Genomic DNA, 19820 nt, shown 5'->3' on the forward strand with positions numbered 1-19820 from the left:
TGTCATGATTCATAACCAAACGCAATTGCCACTTCTATTTTTTGTTATCTTTAAGGTCAAGTTATCATAATCGCCAAAAAAATGTTTGCAAATTATTTGCAAATACTTTTTATGTAGTTTCATATCAAATGAAACAATGTTCCATGCAAAGACGGAATGCATGGGTCTTGCAATTATAGTTGACCCAAACAACAATCACTTAGTATATGTGTATTGGTGCATATGTATTCTCTTCAATATTGATGTCCTTGCATAGCGTCAAAAAAAACACCTTTTTGCTTTCGCTACTTATTGTATTTAGCAATGAGGTGAAATAATTTTATGTGCGATCTTTTTATTGAAACTTTTTTTTTGTTTTCTGAAGTAAAATATAAGTTTAAACCATGCTGTAAGCAATGCATCTGTGTGAGTACTGTAATCTTATGAACTCCGGCTGCAATACAAATAATTTCTCATCCTAGAAAAAATTGTCTTAATATTATTGCATCGATTTCAATTAGCGAATATTTTGAATAGGCGGCACCTTCGTTTGACTTTGACGAGAAGACTCCCGGTAATGGGTACCGCAGTTTCGTGTCGGTTGTGGACTCCTGCATCCAGCACGGCGTGGACGTCTGCCGGCAGGTCTGCTCTAACCGGGACTCTATCATCTTCAGGAAACTCTACTACACAAAGTGAGTCAGTCTTTCTTGAATATATTCGTATCCTAAATCGGTAGTGTCTGCCCACTGATTATGAACTGTTGTTTATTTATATAAGTAAATATTATGTTGTAAAAAACAATTTTGTTGCAAATTGTTTCGTAGTGATCAATGGCGACAATTTTATAAAATAACTTGAAAAAAATTTACATACTCAAGAAAATTTGTGTGTATGAAACAGCAAAAATTCTCAAACAATGAGCTTTGACATTATGAAATTTGGACATCTTTTCTGTCTGGAATTTATAGGTCTACACAACTGTTTACAGCTCACATTATAATTTTCATTTCGAGCTACTGAACTTTGAAATATCAATAAAGAAGATGAAAATTCTTAACTTTAAAACAGAAAATTTGTATATCCAGCAAAAACTTATAACATTGAGCCATTGTGTCATGAAATTTGCACACACTTTTCCATCTAGATTTTTTAGATCAATGCTACTAGTTTTCATAGTGAAATTTCTATTATAAGCTATGTTTACTTATTTGCACTTCTATTTTTTGCTTTTTTATTGAGGTTTCGAATTATCAAAACTTCCATAAATCTACAAAAAATAAATGCAGATGATTTGCAACAGTATTTTTTCGTGTAGAATATAATTTCTATTGAAACATTATTCCACACAAAACTGATCATTTATGTTATGTAAGCCACCATTACTTACTGGTTATCCTTGAAAAGGCTCTCTGCTTGTATTGTTTATGACATCAAGCAGAATTAAACATTTAAAAAAAATAACTAGACAAAGCAAAAAAATATTACTGGACATTACATCATTATAAATAATTTTATCTATTTTGTTTGTATTGTGAGAGCAAAGTGCGTGCATAATTTCGTAATCATTATGCGATTCATTTATATTTCCATTATTTAATAGGCTTTTTGAATTATATATCACGAGAGGATGTTGATTTTTTAATCAGAATAATTGATAATAATCTTTAAACATCTACAGATGTGAATTACCAGTCATATTATTACGTTTCAGCATCAATTTTTTTGTAATTTAGTATTTAAATACCAATTATTATTGTTTATTTGGTCACGGTCTAGCCATTTAAGAAAAATGTTTTACATTTTAAACAATGTAGTATGAATGTTTTATCGAGAAATCACAATGTTCTGTAATAATTATGTGTGTAACCAGAATTATGTAAATATCCATTGACACTAATTTAATCTGAGTATATTGTTTGATGGCAAATATTTTTTCAAGCTTCACTGGCCCCAAATATTTATAATAAATTGCGAAAGATAGAAACTGAATAAACAATTAAATTATTTTACTATTTTGTGTACAAATTTTATTATATATGTTATATTTTTTCTTAAATACACTGTCAGATGGTCAGAGGATTTGTTTGTATTTCCGCTTATAGAATTATAATTAAAGAATATTTCTGAATGTATCTGAAAACAAAAATTGTTTTTGAAAGGTGATGAAATACGCTTTCAAATTTTATTTTTAGAAATAAACGTATCATTTTTGATATATTAAATTTTGAATAAACATAAAACACCTTAAGTATTTTCGTCACAACACTGAACTAAGATTACTGATAACAAGAAAAAAACACATTTTATTAGACAAGTGTATTATAAACATTACTGTCACCTCAATTTTTTTTTTATCATTTCCTATAAAAATAAGTAAAAAAAAATTCACAAAGTCTTCTTTTTTTTTAATTCTAATTTCGGTCTGTATCTTTGGTTTTATAAAGGTGCTCATTTTAATTCTTTTTCTAGATTTGAATATAAAGCTTAATGTTTTCTCTTTCTAACACCGTTTAGATCGTATTTCTCACCACAAGGGTAAGAACGCAACAATTTCTGTGAGACTATTTGGTTGTTCCCAAAAGCGAGTAAATTAGCCTGAAGGGTTGACTTCTAGATTTGAATATAAAGCGTGGTGTATTCTCTTTCTAACACGGTTTAAATCATATTTCTCATGACAGTGAGGGAGATACAACGATTTCTATGAGCTGTTCCCAAAAGTGAACAAATTGACTCTTCAGATAAATAATTGCTGTAAGCAGGTGACAAATTATCTGTAAACAACTACCAACTGATATCCCCACTTAGCACAATATCTAAAATTATAGAAAAAGCGGTGAAGCATAGAATCTGTAAATTTGTTGAGGATAGCAAAATATTATCGGATAACCAACACAACCTAACCTGGGATGCGTGCTCCCTAAAACTAGAACCACATTCGCTCAATGACAATTCTGGTTCATCGTAGAGGTGGGTCCTGTGAGTACTTTTCGTTACTGGGTACAGTGAGTACAGGTACAAAAAAATACCGGTTACAAAATACTCAAAAGTATTTTATACCGACCTGATGATTAGGACACCTGAGTATCTGGGGACAGAAAGTAATAAATACTTGTGAGTAACAATTCCCCACAAATTTTCTACGTGAAATTGATTCCCCACAGTAATTTTTCAAATCCATGGGGGGGGGTTGTTACAGAATTTCTGAAGGAAGTAATTCTCCACAAAAATTTCCGATATGTGATTCCCTACACTGTTCTTTAAGTTTATTTATTTAACAAAAATAATGTTTGTGCAATTCTAATGTACGCACATTACATTGTTTTGATTTGAAATCAGATAAACCCTTATCGATTGCGGTTCGTGGACGATTTCATTGGGAGTTCAATCGGAGATTAAAAAAGGAAGAAAAAAATTCCCTCAGATATATGTAAAATTCTTATGTTGATCATTTCCATATTATATATACATTTTTATCTAGATCTAAAGGAATTTCATCGCATCACTGCACCAGAGATAAACGACCTAGCAACAAGACCCAACGGGATATTTTCAGATTATGAATACCATTAAAATGTGTGGAAAATTAAAAGTATTTTTCTCATTCGGAACATCAAACTGAAAATGTGTAATTTTCATTAATAATTATTGATTTTAAAAATTATATAAAACCGCACATTCCATAACAGTTTCAACTGGCTATAACATCATTATGACATAAAATACGCCACCGGCACGACGTCAACGTCGCCATTTTCACATATAAAACATGTCGTTTTCGAAAATGGCATATTCCTTAAATATGGAATTTTTTTTTGAGAATAAAAAAAGTCTATGATGTCGACTTTTGATGATGTCAGAGGCTAAAAATAGTTTTATATACGAAAAACACAATTTACACAAGAAACTATTCACTTTATACGATAAAAAAGTCTTAAAAACATAACATAAGTCGTAAAAACATCTTAAATCACAATAATCACAGAAAAAAATCTAGTGATTCTTGCAAAATATTATTCTGTACAAATTTGGTGAAAACAAATCTCATAGGCGCTGAGCACTCAGGCAGCTAGTAGATTTCCAAGGTTTGCTGGTCTGCCGCTCTGGTGCCACTAGTACGTTTTGTATGAACCTAATGTGACGGAAGGTCCCTTATTCGTAATGCACCCGTAGGATGTGAAGTTCATTTCACTTGGGCAGTACGAGTATCATTTGGATGGGTAAAGTTTTCTAGCACGGAATGAGAATGGCGCACTGTTCTCAAACTCAACTTCCACCGATCCATATATCGGTGACCAGGGGATACTCCAAATTTGGCTCAAATCCTAAATCAAGCGAAAAAGTATACAGACATCATATTGTGTATCATATCCTAGGATTGCGGTTTTGAAGTACTTATTGATGCATTTTTATTAATTACTATCTGATGTGTACCCAGCATTGCTCGGGGACTTATGAATGATTTGGGGTAAAGTTTTGAGGTTATGAGGCCTTTTTAAGCTATACAATTCCGTAGTACATTATTTTGATATATCTCATAAGGTAAGCGCCCGAAAATATATTTTACGACTTGATTACAAAACATCCACTTTTCTCTACTTTCCATAAATATAATATGTATGTATTATAATAATATATATCTTTATTTAAGATAGTTTGCTCATTACAACTATAAAAGAATATTATGGTGTATTTTGTACATTGATTTATAGCTTTTTTTTTAAGGTTATAAAATTTACAGAAAAATAAAAAATAATATGATGTAGGTAAAAAGAAAATAAAAGTACAGTTAGTTGAGGTTTCTCAAATACCGCCTCACTAGGCTAGCCTGTGTTGAGGCAGAATTTTTCAAGTTAGTACCTGATACCTTTTTGAACATACCTATACTTGTATTAAGATTGCGAATTTTGGGTGAATGCACTGGTAAAGACCCTATTCGTATTTTTGATCTAAGTTTTTACATTATCTTTGAAATTTTTTTGTGAATCACATTGTTTTATGTTGTCTTGAGGAATGTTGTAGAGTCTTGTCGCAAATTGTTTAAAGTTTCGTTGACCAAACGTAGTATGCGTTATTGGTATTTGTAGTAAGTTTTTGTTGTTGCTTCGAGTACATTGTGTTTGAACTTTTTTTATAGTAATTATGTATATTTGAGTATAGATGAGTTAGGATAGTTTTTGCATATAGCTGCCGAACATCAAACACATTCATAATATTAAAAATTAGATTCGAGTCTGTAATTATAAGTAGCCTAAGAATTATTTTTTAAATTGTTTTCTGAGCCTTTATGATTGGGTCTAGTGCAGATGAAGTGCCGCCTCCCCATGCTATGATATCATACTCAATAATAGATTGGCAGACTGCAAAATAAATCATTTTCAGGTATTGTAAGTCGAGAAAGTTTCGTATGATTCTGAAAAATAAGTATGAAGATTATATATATATATAAACCTTCCGGAAGAAATTGTCTAAATGATAATGAATCTCTATCAATATCCGTTGCATAGTTTAGAAGAACTAAGCTCACAAACAAATAATAAATAGTATAAAACAATTTATTATTTATTTGACGAGAAAAAAGATCATATTAGTTTCATTGCGAAAGTCTAGAACCGAGAAAGAAAAGAAAGAATTTATACACTTTATTATGTAATAATAATAATGATGATGATTGGAATATTTTTATTGTACCGTTTTCGTAGAAAAATCACTTCAATGGTACTTAGTTTATCACGTACATAATTTTAATACTATATAGATAATCTATTCGTATTAATTTCGCACGTGTTTAGAAGATAATTTTTGACGTAAAATTCATAGATTAGTTCGTTGCGTTGTCCAATTTCTTATCTTGATTTGACTAAGACAAATGATCTAGTAAGATAAATAATTTTTCTTGCTTCATCAGTTTTGCAACAAATGAATGGTTTTGTATTAAACATTTTTATTTTATAAAATATTATCACCATTTCTTATGTTGAGATTTGAAGTGAAACCACTTAAATGTGAGTCATTAAATAAAATTTATTGCAATTGAATTGAAATACATTTAATATGGACGACTTACTTACGATAAGATATGATTTATTTTTCTGAAAATTATTTTTCTCATGGCCCATGTCATCTTTGGGGATGCTGTGTTTAGGGTTTTTTTAAGGCAAGGAAGGAGAGAAGGATCTGGGAAGGAAAAAGGTGTGAGGGGTGGGTAGGAATCTGAGGGTCAGTGTGTCCAGGAGTGAGAAACGTTTGAATTCATTCCTCCCAATGGGTTGAGAGAGTCCTTCTGAAGAGGGAAAAATATCTCCTTCAACCAGTCTCTCGAAATCTGGCCCGCCACACAGTAGGTGGGCAGACACATACGCCGACAAGACCTAAACAATCCTCACCTCATGAACTTGGGCAGTCCTGCTAAGTCACCAAACATATCGATTCCCTTGGTATTAAAAATACTTTGACATGTATTTGTTGTATGAAATATAAATGATATTATTTATCTTTTGTCCTGGTGATAGTGATACAATAAACCTGACGTTAATTGGCTTTGTTCATTACGCGTGTAATAACACTGGAGTTATCTATTTTTTGTGTTGCAGTTATATTTTTATGTGGATAAATAAATATTACACTAATTAATTATCATACTGAGTGGTTTGGTTTCTATCTCAGCCCAGACAGAGTATAGTAAATTGTAAAAAAAATTGAATAAATTTAGATTTTTAGAGAAAATGGGAAGCATCACAAAATGATGTTTAATATTGTGTAATATCTAATATTTTATGAAATGTCGGAATGCGGTATTAATTTGTCTGTTTAATCAGTAAATGTGATTTATTATTGTATAAAATCTTGACCCATGCCCCTTGTTGTCTCTTTGTTTCAGATATACAGTAATGTTCTGGCATGAAGCATTAACATGTTGAGTTCTCTAATATAAAGAACAATATTTTTTATCTATTTTCTTCCATCTAAATAATAGGCAATGTTCGAATGTCTGTCTCATATAGACTCAAAAACTACTCCAAAGCTTGTTCTTATTAGTGCCAGGAGTGTTTAGAGAGGGGTTTGAATGGTAAAAGAAGTTGGGGACTCCTGAGGAAGACCTCACAACTTTACTACAAACCATTGTAACAACTGTAGATAAATAAGTACTATGTAATAACTGACTAACTAACTGACCATTACTCCTTTGGTTTGACCGTTAAACAACTATTTCTTGGCCCTTCTGGCCCGACTCAAATATTTTTTTAACTTGATTTAATCCGGCTTCTTTACCATTCACACTCGAGTCATATATTCTCCTCACACTCCTTTCTTCGTTCATCCGCTCTACGTGCCCATACTAAATGATTTTATTTCTTTCCAGAGAGGTGGAGGCTTGCTGCCAACTCCTGGCCTCGCTGGAGACATGTCTGCAGCACTTGCACACCATGCTGGGCTGGTCGGAGAATGGGGAACTGTTCCCCTCGGTGCCGCACTCCCCGCAGGAACTCTTCGCGCAGTCGGAGTCCATCAACCAATACTGCTTCTACGGGAGGTGCCTTGGCTTTCAGGTACTTCGCTAATGTACATATCTAGAATCTATTTGCTAGTTTATTCAGTCGATAATTCTGAGGGAGTATGGCTGTTACCTGTGGCTCTATCCAACCGACTTTCTTTTGGATATATGTACTTGGAATGAACCATCTACAGGTCAGAAGGGATGTGCACATTGCTATAATCTTCTTCAGACTGATTCATGGATGGATTTAAACTTTAAAGGAAAAACACATGTGTTTTGTTTGTGAGATGTTCATTGTTAAAAGTGTTAATTTTCAGTGTGAAAAAAAATCGTTGATCTTCTGATCTGTCATGGCTGGTGATCCAAGACTTAGGACGGGTTGTTTCGGAGAATTTGAACAATTCATCAAATTTCAACGTTTATTTTCAAGTTCTGTGATAGATTTTTTCAAGTTTTGTTTTTATTTCAGTTTTGTCAAGCAACTAGCCTACAATGATATAATAACAGAACTTGAATAGGACTTTCACAGAACCCGAAAATGAACATTGAAATTTGATGAATTGTTCAAATTCTCCCAAACAACCCGTCCTTAGTGTCCAATTTATATTTAGCGTTATTTGTGTTCTGCCTAATGGTTAGTGAAAGTGCATTGTTGCAAAGTATCTAAAATTTCTTTGGCCAAATTTTAATAATAATAATAATATTTGGATGATTTGCACAGCGCAGTTTTTGTCCAATCTGTTAGCCATAAGTTGATAATAGTTTGTCTAGTCTATAGTTAGTAATAAGAGAGATCATTGTAGAAATATATTATGTATTTGTACAGCACCCTTGAGGTGATTTTTCACAAAAACTGCGCTGTACAAATATATAATATATTTCTACAATGATCTCTCTTATTACTAACTATAGACTAGACAAACTATTATCAACTTATGGCTAACAGATTGGATACACCGGTTCGTCGATCACTAATACAATACTAAAACGTTGTTTTAGCAAAGGGAAATGTAAGAGATTATTACATTTTGTGTGTTATTTTTAATTTGTTGTTACAATATTTTTCCAGTACCACCCGTCGCTCCGCCACATTTTAAAGGGCATCGCCATTTGCATGGCGGGCTTCTCGGAGGCCTTCTACACTAAGGGCAACATCATCAACTCTGTGTGGGCGGGCGGGCGATACATGATCGACCCCGAGTTACGCGCCCGCCGCATCGTCAACATCTCACAGTTCGCCGACATTCACTTCTGCAAGGCCTTCTGGTTCCTGGCCGAAAGCGGTGATTAAACACATTATAATCAGTCATAATCACCATACATACCATGTAATAATTCATCATTCTATTTGTATGTTCCTTTAGAAACTTTATTTTAACTGCATTTAATCCAATGAAGATGAACTGATGGAAGTATCTTACGGGTGTGTTTGTTTGTCCAAAGTGAGTTCAATTTTTCCTTACTTTTGGTGAAATTGTTCAAACATTTTCAAATATCAATTTGCGGGTATGGGTACGCTGTCCCGAGAAACATCCATTGGATAACCAATACCTCTGCCATAGGTTACGTCAAGTAACTCTTGTTTGGTGACTTAGCGAGGGTGCCAGGGTTCATGGGGTTAGGTTTGTCCAGGTGTTGGCGCGCGGATGCGTTTGCCCACTGATGGCGTGGCGGGCCGGATCAGGAGCGGCCAGTTGAGGGAGACCCTCTGACCTCTACAGCTGGACTCTCTCGATCCATCGCCTTGCACTGTATTGGGAGGGATGGTTGGTTTATCATTTCCTTAAAAACTTCTCCAAAAATTCCAGGGTTTTCTGTGTGGGGTTGCTTCTTTCTTGAACGGACAATCTGTCTGAGACCTAGGAGTCGTAAGGCCTTATGTAAACTGGCGTCGACAATTTTCTTTCATTATAGCAATTTTTTTTTTTATCACAATGTCAAAAAGGTTGGCATTTTGTAACATGTACTAGTTGTAAGAACTACTCATACTAACATCCTGTTTAAATATAACGATTCCAGGACTGATCATTTCAAACACTCGCTTGTACCTAAATTACATGAAGTTAGTAATAGGTATGCAGATGTAGCGGATCTGTTTAACTACACGGAAGCTAGATACAAAAAGGCTATACCATCATATCATTATTAATTAAACCTAAGTCTACTTATACTTGTTTATGATATTTTGTATGTACTTGTATCTCCTTCTAGAGCTTGTATTAATTTTATACTTTCAGTCGTCATTTTATGATCAAATGCTACAGTTAACTGTTATTTTTGTTTAAATTATTACTAGTGTTTGATTATGCTTGTATACTGTGACATGTAATTATTGTGTTTGGTATATTTACACCGTTGATATTAAATAAATATAGATTTGTTAATGAAACCGTACAATTGGGTCCCGTAAGCACTTAGTGCATAAGCCCATTATGTTATCTCCTGTGTACAGTATCCCGGTCCTTTTAATAACCTTCACCATAGGAACTCTTCACATCAGGGTTGTCTTTGGGTGTTTGGCAATATGTTCTGGTTAGACATAATAGCTCTCCAGGTATTTGAGATCTTCCCACTAAGGTTGGGTATTGGTGCCGTAGATGAATGGGTGTTTCTTCTTATTTTCTAAAGAAATAGGTTTTGTTTTTACATAAATTAACATTATGCACATAAAAATTGACAACTCCTTTAATTTTTCCAGAAATAATGCAGAAGCTTCCGACTCTGGTGTCCTCATCGGTGGCAGTTAATCGCCTCATCTCCATCCCCCCTGAGCCGCTGGAATTCAAGTTGGATGACGGCTCTATCATCACCATCCCAGTGCCAGATGCCCACATCGGCCCGCAGACCCTGAATGTGCGGCTCATCAGTCATGTCAAGCGACAGGGAATGGTGAGAGGCTTTCTTATGAATTATTAATTACTGTGGCACTTACTTAACTTCATGTATATCTAAAGTTCCATAGACATCCGAATTGATAGACTTGCCCTAACACGAAATCTGGGTATCATTTCGACAGGCTGGAGGCAAACCACATGACCATATATTTGGCACCAGGAGAGTTCGAGAATGCTTTGAATAAACAATGACATGCGTACATTGACAACCGAAGAGCGCACATTTTTTTTTTTTTTTTCCTCCGCTGCTCATCGCACTAGGGAATTGTGTCGAGATGATATCGAGCTTTACAATTATATTCAATCAAATAAGTACATCACATAACACATATACAGATGGATCACATCGAATATGGGGCTCCTAAGGTGATTCATGACAGAAGTCACGACATGAGCAATCCAAAGTCACCATTTTAGATTCAACTAACCTATAGTTTTTATATTTTCACCAAGCTTAGCATACTAAGGACGGGTTGTTTCGGAGAATTTGAACAATTATTCAAATTTCAACGTTAATTTGCGAGTTCTGTGAGAGATATTTTCTAGTTCTGTTATTATTTCAGTTATGTCAAGCAACTAGCCTATAATGATATAATATCAGAACTTGAATAAAACTTTCACAGAACTCGCAAATTAACGTTGAAATTTGATGAATTGTTCAAATTTTCCGAAACAACCGGTCCTTAGTGTTATATTATCAAATCTGTATTGGGTAAGGCACACTGTAGGAATAATTTTAAGAAAATGACCACTAATACTAAATTACCATTTTTAAGTTTTTGTTATTGTTACAGCTGTTTCGGCTTTCAAGGCCATTTTCAAACTGTGGTTATAACCACATTTAGGCGACTTATTTATTTGATTCTGTTTTACCCCCTCCCAATTTACAATGATTTATTACCGGTTAAACCGATTTACTGATAAAATAATTGTGACAATAGATTTCATATTCTGTGGGGGTATTTTGAAGTCTGTTTTCCCCACATTAATGTTATCTTAATTGTTTAATAATTATGTGGCTGCTATTAATTTATTTAAATGTGTTATATTGTTAAGGTTTTGTGAACATACTTAGAAGCGGGGAATAAATAATTTTCCTTACTTTATTAATGTTATATTAGGGTCATTGGTTCTTTTATTGATTTCTAATTGTTCAAGTAAATTTAATCTAAGGCCCTTTTCTTCTATATGTAAGGGTTAAAGTTCATTGTTGTCAAGCGGGACGTGATTATTCACAAAAAAAAAAACAGTGTTGGTTAAATAAAGAAAAAAATATAGTACCTATAAATAGATTAATGTAATTTTACTGGAGTTTCTGCAAATTTTATAAAAAGTTAAAGTAATTTTAAAAGTTTCTTTTTAATGTAGACCGTAATGGCATATGTGAGGCATGGTTCCATGATAACTCAACACAGTGACAATTCAACACACCTTTAAAGTGGTATAAAGTCATTAGAAGCGATGAAAAATATATAATTTAAACCTAACCTACATAACCCAGTTAATAAATTTTTTGTTTCATTACTTTCCATGACTTTATATAACTTTTTAAAATTGTGATGAATTATCATTTTCATGATTTATTCGGTCACCGTGAGGCATCATAGGAGTAGTACAAATTATAGAAAAAAATTTCTCACTTCAGATTTTTTCTTACCCAGCTTGAAGTGAAATGACACTAAACTGCGCTATATAAATGCTATGTTATTATTATAAAGCAACGGAGCATTTTAAGAAAAACATCTTTGTCCAAAGGATGTTCTGGTATTCACCGGGTGATACATTAAAGAAGAATCCAATCTAGTGTTGCGCACTTGTTGTATCAATGTTGTCAAAAATTTTACAGAGAGCCTGCATTATGTACAACTGCCTTATTGTCATAATTTTACTTTCACCATATAATAACTGTGACAAACACAAAAAAATCCTTATACATTATATTTTAAATTAACTTTTGTGCAACATTTAAAGGCTCTAGGTAGTCTTGTAACAAGAACCCCAAAATACAACATTATATGAAAGCATTGATTGAACAAGCGCATAGTATACAGTTTTTTATGTAACCATGTCCAATAGGCTAACCAGAAATTTTAACAATATAAAGTGTGTTAAATTGTTATATTTTGCCTATGTAAGAAGTCAACTTGAGTTCTCCTGTCTGGAATTCTCCTGTCTAGAACCCACATCATAATATACATGTACAATCTGTTGAAGGAATACAAAACAAATTCTTACATTTTATAAATTTTAAAATGGGTATTCCAGCAATTATGTTGAACTACAAAACTCTGTTAAATTATATGAATATGCTCAAATTGTCAGACAGAAGAATTTTCACTGACTTGGCATTTCTATATAAAATTCTAAATGATTTAGTTGGTAGTCCGGTATTGCTAGAATTGATAAGCTTTCGGATTCCACAACGTAATACTAGAGGTCAGGATTTATTTCAGTGCAGAAATTCTGAGACTAACTACCATATGTATTCCTCAGGGAAACAATTATACCAAGTCAGTGGACATCTTCAATTTATCTTTAAACAAATATAAAATGTTGTTAATGAAACAATTCAGTTATGAACAATAAATAATGTATATTTCTTAATATTCTCATGTAAAGCCCCGAAAAGGGCATCAATAATTAAAATATATTCCTTAGAGTCTTACATTGAAGTAACCAAACCATGCGCAGGATCAGTTCAGGATCACAGTTCACTAAAGTAAGGAAAAAGTTTTCTGAACTCTCCATTGTGTGACTTTTCTGCGCAGGATCTGAATGTTCATTCTTAAAAGAATCGCCTGGCTTAGCGAAGCTAAAATTGAGTGCGTTGGGTAAATTATAACATATTTGTGATAATGTCTAACTAAATAGTGTAACGAGTAGTGTAAGAAGATTTTATTTTTGAGGACCGAATGGTGATATTACAATGCGAGTTGCCTGTATACTGTCAGATTCATTTGTTGACAAATGTCCGAAAGTGGGACAGTCACGCCGCCGTCCGCGCTCCACGCAAGTTGGTTTAATCCTCTTTCCTTGATTGGCTTGTCTATTAATTTGAATGTCTGTAGGAAGTACCAATTTTTCATCATGCCGCTTGTTTTTTTTATTTTTTTTTATTTTTTTTATTTATTAATTTTATTTTAGTAATTTGTACATTTAAGTTTACAAATGACTAATTAATTTTTTACATATAAATATACTATGTTTTTTCTTGCTTGATGTGGCTCCTACACAACATCTTGAACTTTCCAATTGGGGCAGACTTTAAGGCCGTGCATTTAAAAAAAATATATATATTGCCATGTTAATATTGTTAATGTGTTCTTTATCCTAACCACTCGAGCGATGGCTACCAAAATATGGATTTATTCATTTTTGAATTCTCGCAATCAGCTAATATTGTAGTCACTAGGATGATTAAGCTTCTATTGAATACCGAAAGATGCACAGACATAGGAATTAATAGATGAGAAGATAATGGCGAGGGGTAAAATCAACTGTTGAAGAACGAAGGGGGTTAAGCTGACTGTGATTCGTCAATAAATCAATCTGACAGTAAATAGGCATCTCGCATTATAATATCACCATTTAGTTCTTAAAAGTAAAATCTGCTTTTGAATGAATAGACATTTTTACATGGGAGCGCAAATTACTCGCCACGTTATGAACTAATTTGCGAAGTCCAAATTCGGCAAAGTAAATTTCTTCTGTTTGCAGAGTCGTAGTTAGTTTCAGAGTATTTAGTTAAGACACTTTTACAAATGTTTCATAATTTACTTACCCCAGTAAACAACGATGAGCACACTTGAGAATCGCTACATTGTGATGTGATAGTATATGTTTCTAAAACTGATCCATATAATACGGTGTGAATAAGCTTAAAATAAAGTAAAATAATGCTTACTTATGGAATGTAATACGACAATTGGGTTTATTCTCTTTTTCACATCTATTTTTACAAGTTTTCATATCACAAGTCAACATTTTGCAGTGTTATTTCGTAAAATGAACCGATGATGCCTCGACCATAGTTCGCACAAGAATGATGACGTCACGTTTTCAAATTTCACTTGAGGCCATACGCGAGCCCAGCCGGCTCCAATGGAACCGGTATGGGGAGTGGGGATAATACGCTTTTAATCACTTAGGGCAGGTCTATTAATATTCATATGTCTATGGAAAGATGTCACTAATGTTCATCTCATTGAATATTCTAGATAATGATTTGAACCATGAGGTCTGCATGTAGACGCCATTTAAAATTGTTGTCTAAAAATTGAGCATCTGTTTAGGTACATGTTAAAAATTGCATTTTTAAATGTCTGTGACCATAGAGAATATACAGAAATACTCAAATTCAATATTGCCTTAAATAGGTAGGTACCGGCAAGATATTTTTAGTTAGAGTTTAGTTAGTTTAAAACAAAATATGGCATAAACTGTGAAATATTCTTGGATTCATTCGCTTTAAAACACAGTAAGCATGGTGGTATTTCGTGTTGCCCATAGACATATGAATATTAGTAGACCTGCCCTAAGTGATTAAAAGCGTATTATCCCCACTCCCCATACCGGTTCCATTGGAGCCGGCTGTGCTCGCGTATGGCCTCAAGTGAAATTTGAAAACGTGACGTCATCATTCTTGTGCGAACTATGGTCGAGGCATCATCGGTTCATTTTACGAAATAACACGGCACAATGTTGACTTGTATTATGAAAACTTGTAAAAATAGATGTGAAAAAGAGAATAAACCCAATTGTCGTATTACATTCCATATATAAGCATTATTTTACTTTATTTTAAGCATATTCACATCGTATAATATGAATCAGTTGTTACTATCACATCGAGAAACGTCTGGACGCAAAACACAAAGCTGGTTGGTTGCTGGGAAGTAAATTATGAACATTTATAAAAGTGTCTTAACTAAATACTTAAACGAAATATTCGACTCTGAAAATAGAACCGAATTTTTTTGCCGAATTTGGACTTCGCAAATTTGTTCATAACGTGGCGAGTAATTTGCGCTCCCATGTAAAAATGTCTATTCATTCAAAAGCAGATTTTACTTTTAAGAAGTAAATGGTGATATTATAATGCGAGATGCCTATTTACTGTCAGATTGATTTATTGACGAATCACAGTCAGCTTCACTCCCTTCGTTCTTCAACAGTTGATTTTACCCCTCGCCATTATCTTCTCGTCTATTAATTCCTATGTCTGTGGTGTTGCCAAAATTTTCTTCAATTTGTACAATCTAATTTTTTTTCTTATTTCCAGGTGGGCGAGGGTCCAGGTGGCGAGCCCCCATCACGGGGGCTCCTGCTGCACTGCCATGGCGGGGGCTTCGTGGCGCAGAGCTCCCGCTCGCACGAGGTGTACCTTCGCCACTGGGCTGCGGCCCTGGGGGTGCCTGTGTTGTCGGTGGACTACAGCCTGGCCCCCCGCGCCCCCTACCCCCGTGCGCTTCAGGAGGTCTACTACGCGTATTGTTGGGCGCTTAAACATGCCGATATGCTCGGCACCACTGGTGATTACATTATGTCTTATTTTTTAGACAGCCTTAGTTTAGTGGAACCTGGGGACTGAGCATTCAAATTGCCGGGTTCACAATCTTGCCATTTAATTTAGAAATTTTATTACACACTCTTTTCGAAAAGGCTATCATTAGCAAAAGTGCCTTCGAGGTGGTTGTATCAGTAAACGGCGCTATAGAAATTCTTAATTTATATATACGGCCAGCTTGTATCACTATCTGAGCTTGGGATTGGTTTGAATTACACTTTTCGATTGCTTTATACAGTATTCGGATATGCCTCTGTGGCGCTAGTCTTTATGGTGATACCCGAATGCTAGGCAGACATGCTGTCGCCCGACCGAATCAGGATTATTTTAATAGCTGAATATGGTGGTTATTCCTAGTGCCTTAGTATTCATTCTTATATCGTTATATTAAATAAATAATATCTAGCATCTTAGAGAAGACCCGTTTTCATGTGACAAATATCAACCGTGTACAAATATTGGGCGCGCGTTTGATGTTAGTTCCTCGGAAAATCTTGAAATTGAAATACTTGTAGAACAAGGACAGCATTCCCATCTGATGCCAGTTTTCTAAAGATTGCAATCTACTTCTTAAGACTGTCAAATCTATCAAACCCGACTGCCCGTTTCTTAACAGAGTTAAGAAATTTTACAAGCATTGAAATTTGATAAATTGTTTGAAATTTGAAAATTCTGTGAAACAACCCATTCTTAGACACTTCATTATTGTTCTCATTCCATTAAAGAAAACACCGCATTTATTGGACATCTTCAGAATAAAAACACACATAAACAATGTCCTGTCTGCGTGGATGTATTTTTCCATCTCTCTTCCACACATCAACCATAATAATAAGTGTCTGCTCCAGGCGAGCGCATCATAATGGCGGGCGACAGTGCGGGCGCCAACCTGAATATGGGCGCCTGCCTGAAGGCGGCCAGCTCGGGCGGGATCCCCACTCCTCACGGCATCATGCTGATCTACGCCCCGCTGCTGGTCAACTTCATCCCCAGCCCGGCGCGCCTCCTGTGCCTCATGGACCCACTGCTGCCCTTCGGATTTATGATGAGGTGTCTCAAAGGTGATTTTTACAATTTTTTTTTTCTAAAAACCGATAAACCCGTAAGAAGGGAAATCTATAAGTGTATAAATAAAAATAAAATAATTTCTGTTAGGTGGGTATTCCAAATCTCTATTGCTCATGATGGGATTAATGTTGGGTTTGGTCAGGAGTCGGCAGACTTTCAAGTGAGAACAGCCAAATATTAAGTAAACAGAATCCCAAAATTTTCGTTGAGCTAAAACATAAATTATCACTGTGGCAGTAAGACTGCTGAAACGATACATAATATGTTTAAATACAAAGACGTTGCATTGTGTTGAATAATATTCATACCTTCTGATATTATCAAATAAATCCAACACTGTTAAGGAAAATTTCATGAATAACGTTGGACGTTGACGGCATCTAACTATTATTTCCAGTGGCTAGTTATATTTTGATACACTACCACTGCAAGCATGCAAATAGAGAATATGCATTGCGATCGTGTGGTTTGAATTCGTTTGACGATCGTGTATCGTGCTTCTAGTGGAGGTGAAACTGGAGTTGAAGAGCCTCAAATGCCTATGAAAAGAGCCACGATCTGCCGATCACTTGGTTAGGTTAGGTTTCTCATAGAACTTCAATGACAAAAATACTGTGGAAATTTTCTAATGCCACTGTTTAATAGTTTTTGCTGATTTATAGTTAGGGTTTGACACATTGATTACCATTTTCTCTTGAGTCTTATGAATATTTTGTTTGTTTCAGCATACACGTGTCCTCCAGAGCAGAATGGCAAGTCTGCCAATGGCAGCAAATATAAATTGGATCCCACAAACAGTATGCAAACATCCATGGACAAGGATTTCCTCAAGCTTAGCCCTGTTCAAGGTACATTAACAAAATATTAACACAGTGAATAAAACAAAGTTATTTGTTAATCAATTTTTAAAAGTTAATGCATTACGTGAAAGTGAAGTGTGGCACAAGGAGAATAAATGGAAACCTGTATCCAGTCATTCTCGAGGAGCCCTTATGCGGATAAACAGCATTATTGCGGTAACCATGTTTCTGTGCAGATTCATTTGTATATATATCCATCTACGTTCACAGCAAAAATCGTATTAGAATCTCAACCACAGACGGCAGTACAAGGCAGCTTGTAGTGCCATCTTTTTCCATATAACGTTAGAGTCAAGACAAGTCAGCTATTACATTGAAACTGTCAGTTTGTGTATGATCAGCGTTTGGCACATTTATCATTATTATGGTGATAAAGTTTTATATCTGCATTGTGTTATTTGATGGAATGTTGTTTTAAATTTCTGTGTGTAAATGCTTACTACAGTTAAATGAAATGTTTAATAGCCCATATATCAAAACTCACTTTTTCACATAATGCTGTTTTTCTGCATAGGAATACATAATCAAAGATTGTCAGTTAGCTTGTCCGCTAGCTCACTAGCGCCAACGGTTGATTGGAGAGTTCCAGATTATCTGCCAATGAAACTGGTTTTACATTATGTCAAAGAAAGCTTTAAATATTTCTGTTTGCAGAATCAAATGGTTTGCTGGGTGTATCAGACAACTCATCGTTTGAGGAGATCTCGGAGAGTGACCTGGTGGAACTGCAGGCGCACAAGTCTGCCACCAGCGACCACCTCTCTGACACTCTCAGTGCCGCCTCCCTCTCCAGCGAACACAGGACTCTTGGTATGTTACTTATCTGCATTACTTGTTGATTTTATAACTTCATTGCTGCTGAAATAACATCAAAATATTATAATTCATTTACAATGTCAGAGACAAATCTAATCCAGAATGTAAATATATCTATACATGGCCTAAATTAAAGAGACATGACTGCATTTCCAAGTACATAAATGATTAGATATTAAATTTTTCTCACAAGATTCTTAACATTGCTTTTATTTAGGTAGTTTTTCTGAACAAAGAATTTCCAGCATACAAAAGTTTACCATGGACGCTTCAGAAAATTTTGAAATAACTTTTAACAATTGAACAATATTGTTTAAGCTTTGCAAACTTTTTTTATATATAATATATAGTAGAAATAACTTTTATAATACCTCTGTCTAATAAGATATGTTTTTTAGCTTTAAAAACCGTTGGTGAACCGTTAGCGACTTTAAAAACTTTATTTATGTTTGATTTGAAAATTTGAAAAATTTAAAATTTCATGTATCGTAATGCTTTATTTTTAATGAATTTATCTGGAATCTAATGTAATGCAAAAATATTTTCCGCGCAATCTGTATTCCGGCAGTTCACTACATAAGATTGCAAAATGTCAAGAGGCTTCACGGGTTAATACATTTGTTGGTAAACACATTATTGGGTGGATGGGCTCCATTTATACTTTCTGCAACTTTCTGTAGGTCGCAATCTTTAAGTAATATTGTTATATATTTCAGTGACTCCTACAAACGAAGACCGCTCCCAGAAATATGTGTCTGAATTCCTGGAGAAGTATGTCCTGGAGAGTGACACAGACTCTGAGGGCCACAAGATCCCCGTACTGAGGAAGAAGTCGCTAGAGCTGGACAAATGTTCCTCAGGATCTGGCCAGACCCTGGGGGAGTTCACATTGGTGCCTGGAGACGACAGTGCTTCCATTGACAACTCGGTGAAACAACAAACTTCCAAAGGCATTCATACCAGGTGATTATTCTTTTTGATTAAAAAACCATGTGTGCGAATTATACTGCTCAAAATCCCCAAGTAATACAAATAATTTACTTTAACACTTGGAATGCCAAGCTAAAATGCCAAGCTGCCCATCGTGCGCCAGCTGACACTATTTTCATATTAACTTAGTTGTTTTTTGCGAAATTATG

General features: G+C 34.6%; 1 protein-coding gene across 1 annotated transcript in view; it reads left to right on the top strand.

Annotated features, from left to right (window-relative positions):
- The window catches only part of Hsl (hormone-sensitive lipase), a 33714-nt gene that overhangs the window by 984 nt on the left and 12910 nt on the right, over nt 1–19820 (top strand). The window contains exons 2-10 of the mRNA XM_089642797.1: nt 517–674; nt 7343–7529; nt 8547–8760; nt 10176–10366; nt 15653–15902; nt 16786–16998; nt 17731–17853; nt 18520–18675; nt 19398–19644. Coding sequence (XP_089498923.1) covers nt 517–674; nt 7343–7529; nt 8547–8760; nt 10176–10366; nt 15653–15902; nt 16786–16998; nt 17731–17853; nt 18520–18675; nt 19398–19644 — 1739 coding nt within the window. The remainder of the gene's footprint in view (nt 1–516; nt 675–7342; nt 7530–8546; nt 8761–10175; nt 10367–15652; nt 15903–16785; nt 16999–17730; nt 17854–18519; nt 18676–19397; nt 19645–19820) is intronic.

Source organism: Hesperophylax consimilis, chromosome 18 (assembly GCF_061612785.1).
Source record: "Hesperophylax consimilis isolate HC1 chromosome 18, BYU_Hcon_1.0, whole genome shotgun sequence".
Taxonomy (NCBI): domain Eukaryota; kingdom Metazoa; phylum Arthropoda; class Insecta; order Trichoptera; family Limnephilidae; genus Hesperophylax; species Hesperophylax consimilis.